The 3,898-nt window shown below is 48.6% G+C and overlaps 2 protein-coding genes across 2 annotated transcripts in view; one reads left to right on the top strand and one right to left on the bottom strand.

Moving 5' to 3' along the window:
- Nucleotides 1–3,898, bottom strand: part of CFAP221 (cilia and flagella associated protein 221) — a 115,829-nt gene that overhangs the window by 17,890 nt on the left and 94,041 nt on the right. Inside the window, exons 19-20 of the mRNA XM_012806876.1 lie at nucleotides 3,330–3,488; nucleotides 1,731–1,822 (exon numbers count right to left, since the gene is read on the bottom strand). Of these exons, the coding sequence (XP_012662330.1) occupies nucleotides 1,731–1,822; nucleotides 3,330–3,488 (251 nt within the window). The remainder of the gene's footprint in view (nucleotides 1–1,730; nucleotides 1,823–3,329; nucleotides 3,489–3,898) is intronic.
- LOC111726271 (peptidyl-prolyl cis-trans isomerase A-like) lies at nucleotides 411–1,386 on the top strand. Its single transcript, XM_023514807.1, has 2 exons — nucleotides 411–454; nucleotides 1,044–1,386. Exons 1-2 carry the CDS (start codon nucleotides 411–413, stop codon nucleotides 1,384–1,386), a joined length of 387 nt encoding a protein of 128 aa, XP_023370575.1.

The raw sequence follows: 3,898 nt of genomic DNA, 5'->3' as shown, positions 1-3,898 counted from the left end.
CCAGGAGTTGGAGGTTGCTGTGAGCGTGATGCCATGGCACTCTACCCAGGGGGATAGCTTGAGGCTCCGTCTCAAAAAAAAAAAAAAAAAAGTATGGTTTGACTGGAGGTGGTGGCTCAACCTGTAATCCTAGCACCCTGGGAGGCTGAGTGGAAGGATCACCTGAGCTCAGGAGTTTGAAACCAGCCTGAGCAAGAGCAAGACACCGTCTCTACAAAAAAATAGAAAAATGCAGGAGTTGCAGGTTGTAGTAAGCTGTGATGACACCACTGCACTTTAGTCTAAGGGACAGAGCAAGACTCTGTCTCAGAAAAAAAACCCAAAAAAGCCTTTGCCATTGTTGCCTGATACCAACTGTGGTCAGCCCCAACCCCCCTGTATTCTTCAGTATCACTGCCACTGGCAACCCCATGGGCCACGTTTCCCTTGAGCTGTTTGCAGACAAAGTTCCAAAGACAGCAGAAAACTTTTTTTTTTGAAACAGTCTCACTTTCTTGCCCCCTATAGAGTACTATGGCATCATAGCTCACAGCAACTTCAAACTGTTGGGCTCAAGCGATCTTCCTGACTCAGCCTCTGGAGTAGCTGGGACTACAGGTGCCTGCCACAATGCCAGGCTATTTTTTGTTTGTTTGTTTTAAGAGATAGAGTCTCACTTTATCGCCCTTGGTAGAGTGCTGAGGCATCACACAGCCTACAGCAACCTCCAACTCCTGGGCTCAAGTGAGTCTCCTGCCTCAGCCTTCCAAGTAGCTGGGACTACAGGCGCTCGCCACAATGCCCAGCTATTTTTTTTGTTGTTGTTGTTGTTGCTGTTGTTGTTGTAGTTTGGCCAGGGCCAAGTTTGAACCCGCCACCCTCGGTATATGGGGCCAGCGCCCTACTCACTGAGCCACAGGCGCTGCCCAATGCCAGGCTATTTTTAGAGATGGGATCTTGCTCTCACTCAGGCTGGTCTTGAACTCATGAATTTAAGTAATCCTCCCGCCTTGACCTCCCAGAGTGCTGGTATTACAGGTGTGAGCCACCATGCCCTGCCTGACAACAGAAAACTTATGTGCTCTGAGTACTGGAGAGAAAGGATTTGGTTCCAAGGGTTCCTGCTTTCACAGAATTATTCTAGGGCTGGTGTGCCAGGGTGGTGACTTCACATGCCATAATGGCCCTGGTGGCAAGTCTATCTATGGGGAGAAATTTGATGAGAACTTTATTCTGAAGCATACAGTTCCTGGCACCTTGTTCATGGCAAATGCTGGACCCAACACAAATGGCTCCCAGTTTTTCACCTGCACAGCTAAGACTGAGTGGTTGGGTGGCAAGCCCGTGGTCTTTGGCAGGGTGAAAGAGGGCACGAGTGTTGCAGAAGCTATGGACCGCTTTGGGTAGAGAATGGCAAGACCAGCAAGAAGATCACCCCACTGACTGTGACAACTGTAACAAATCTGACATAACGTTTCGTCTTAACCGCCAGACCATCCATCTGTAGCCAGGAGAGCTCTCCCCACCCATCTGCTCTCTCTGTTCTCGCTGCAGGTCTTTGGGTCCCTGTGTTCCTTATTTCCCTCCATGTCCAGCTGGATTGCAGAGTTAAGTTTATGGTATGAAATGAAAACTAAATAATAAAAAAATACAGTTTGGCATATTCTTGGCATTTACCTTTTGAGCATCGTTGCCTCTGTCATCCGTGGGGCACACAAGCCTGGTGAGACAGTGAGGTGAACCGTGCTTACCTCTGTGTGCTCTCTATCTTGGTGGAGTCGGGCAGGGAGGAGAACACCTGGGAGTGGAACTTCTTCCAGCGCATTACTCCAGGAATGATGTCCTGTAAGGAAAGCCGGCACGGGGCCGCTGCATGGAAACGAACTGTTTGGTGAGGTAAAGTCTAGAAAGGACTTGCATTTCATTCAACTGACTCTTTTTCAGTCTTAAAAAGTTAGCTTCTGGCTCGGCATCCGTAGCACAGTGGTTATGGCACCAGCCACATACACCAAGGCTGGAGGGTTTGAACCCAGCCTGGGCCCCCAAACAACAATGACAACTGCAACAAAAAATAGCCAGGCGTTGTGACCTGAACCTGTAGTTCCAGCTACTTGGGAGGCTGAGGCAAGAAAATTACTTAAGCCCAAGAGTCTGAGGTTGCTATAAGCTGAGACGCCAGAGTAAAAGCTCCTATGTTCGTAGTCTAAGTTTGATTGGATTTTTCTGAGGCAAAGGGCATGAAACATCACAACATGGATCTAAAGAGGAAGGCGAGGTTACGGCCTAACGCCTTGGCTTCATTAGGTACACAGCAATAGGTCCTCAGGATGGAGGGCAGATGTGGACTGTTGTGATTCATGTGAAGCTAATGCAACACTCAGGGAGCTCATAAATAGCATGAATAGTGCTTGTTGCAGGGGGACCGTGTGTGCACCATGCGGAAAGAGTGCTGCCCGGAGGCCACCAGCTCCGCTGCCTGAGTGCAGAGTGTGCTGGGGTTGGTGGGAATGAAGCAGAAGAGGCAGGCAGGTCCCAGGGCCTTTTGGGTCAAGCTGCAGCTGCTCCCACAGGCAGCAGGACCCACTGAGAGCTTTTGAGCAGGAAATGAAACAATCAGATGTATGTCTAAGGAAGATTTAGACATACATGCGGCATTGGGCCATGGAAGAGACTGAGGCAGAGGATGGCATCCAATGGTGGTTAGAAGTGGCAAGTGAGGGAGAGGGAGGGATCAAGGATCCCTGGGTAACTCACTAGTCCGCAGAACACAAAGGCGAGATGCTGACATAGGAAGAGGAGGCCCTTTGGGGTGTGGAGTAGAAGTGGGGAGAGCTGACTTAGGGATTGATGGAGGTGGAAGGGCCTGTGGGTAATCCTTGAGGGGTGTTATGGAATGTTCAGGTCAGGCTGGTCACCTGGGGGAGGAGTTCTTTGGAGCCGTTTACTGTGCCTGTGTTCTGTTACCACTGTGCCCATTCTGATGTTTTTACACTTGTTTGGACACAGTAAGAGGAGGTCAGACGAAGGGGTTACACATACCATGTGACCATTTTTGCACAGGGTTGAAATATGAACATTGGGCATAGCCTTCAAGGGGAAGCAAGAGCGAGAATCTGATAAAAGGGCAGCAGGCAGCCTGAGAGGTGGGTGTGGTCAGGACAGGGCAGTGTGGAGTCTCCCCGGTACCCTTTTAGGGCTAGGGGTACAAAGGTTGTCTTTGCCATTCTTGTTCTGAAGCTGTGGCTGAAAAACCTTCTTTGTCCAGCCATGACCCTGTCTTTGTCCCCTGCCCCTCCCTGCAGCCCACGGCCGCCAGCCAGCTCTGCCAGAGAGCCTAATGATGACATTACCGTGTGATGCAGAAACTGCTTTTGGGTGAGAGGAATGCTGGACCCACTGTGGAACTCTTTGGTGAACTTGTACTTGGGGTGAGAGCATAGATGGTAATCTATCGAAGTTTCCGCGTAGGTCAGAGGATGCATTACAGCAAATAATCCTGGGCTGGGATTCTGTGGAAGAGAGGAAAAAGAAGATTCTTTTTGTTTACCAATTTCTAGGCTAGGCATAGGACAGGCGTCAGCTAATGTTCTCTATGGCTCCTGCTAGCACTAACATTCTGTGATTTCATGTCAGCTCGTCTGGAAAAGACAAGAAGGAGAGCAGGGGTGTCTTCAAGTTGGTAGCATTTTGAAATATCACAGTCATTCATAAATGACCCTTTTCTGGTTTAAGAGCTTCATTACATACCATATAGATTTACTAAACTCACCTAAAAACAGATTTAATTGAAATCATAGCTTTAAAAGGCTTAAAGTATTTGTTGTTAACTTTGATGAATTAGGGGGTATTATTTGCAAAGGATTTTTGAGATCCAGTAAGCTTCTGGTTTCGAAAACAAAAATAGCTCCTTAGAAAATAC

This window comes from Otolemur garnettii, unplaced genomic scaffold (genome assembly GCF_000181295.1).
Source record: "Otolemur garnettii isolate 467f Iridium unplaced genomic scaffold, OtoGar3 scaffold00059, whole genome shotgun sequence".
In the NCBI taxonomy this organism is placed as follows: domain Eukaryota; kingdom Metazoa; phylum Chordata; class Mammalia; order Primates; family Galagidae; genus Otolemur; species Otolemur garnettii.
This window is presented reverse-complemented; position numbering and strand designations above follow the sequence as displayed.

What these genes read in the sequence shown, in the direction of transcription:
- LOC111726271 (XM_023514807.1), top strand. Translation starts at nt 411, where the DNA reads ATGGGCCACGTTTCCCTTGAGCTGTTTGCAGACAAAGTTCCAAA. An exon ending in TTTGCAGACAAAGTTCCAAA is followed by an intron (nt 455 to 1,043) that starts GACAGCAGAAAA and finishes GCCCTGCCTGAC; the next exon opens with AACAGAAAACTTATGTGCTC.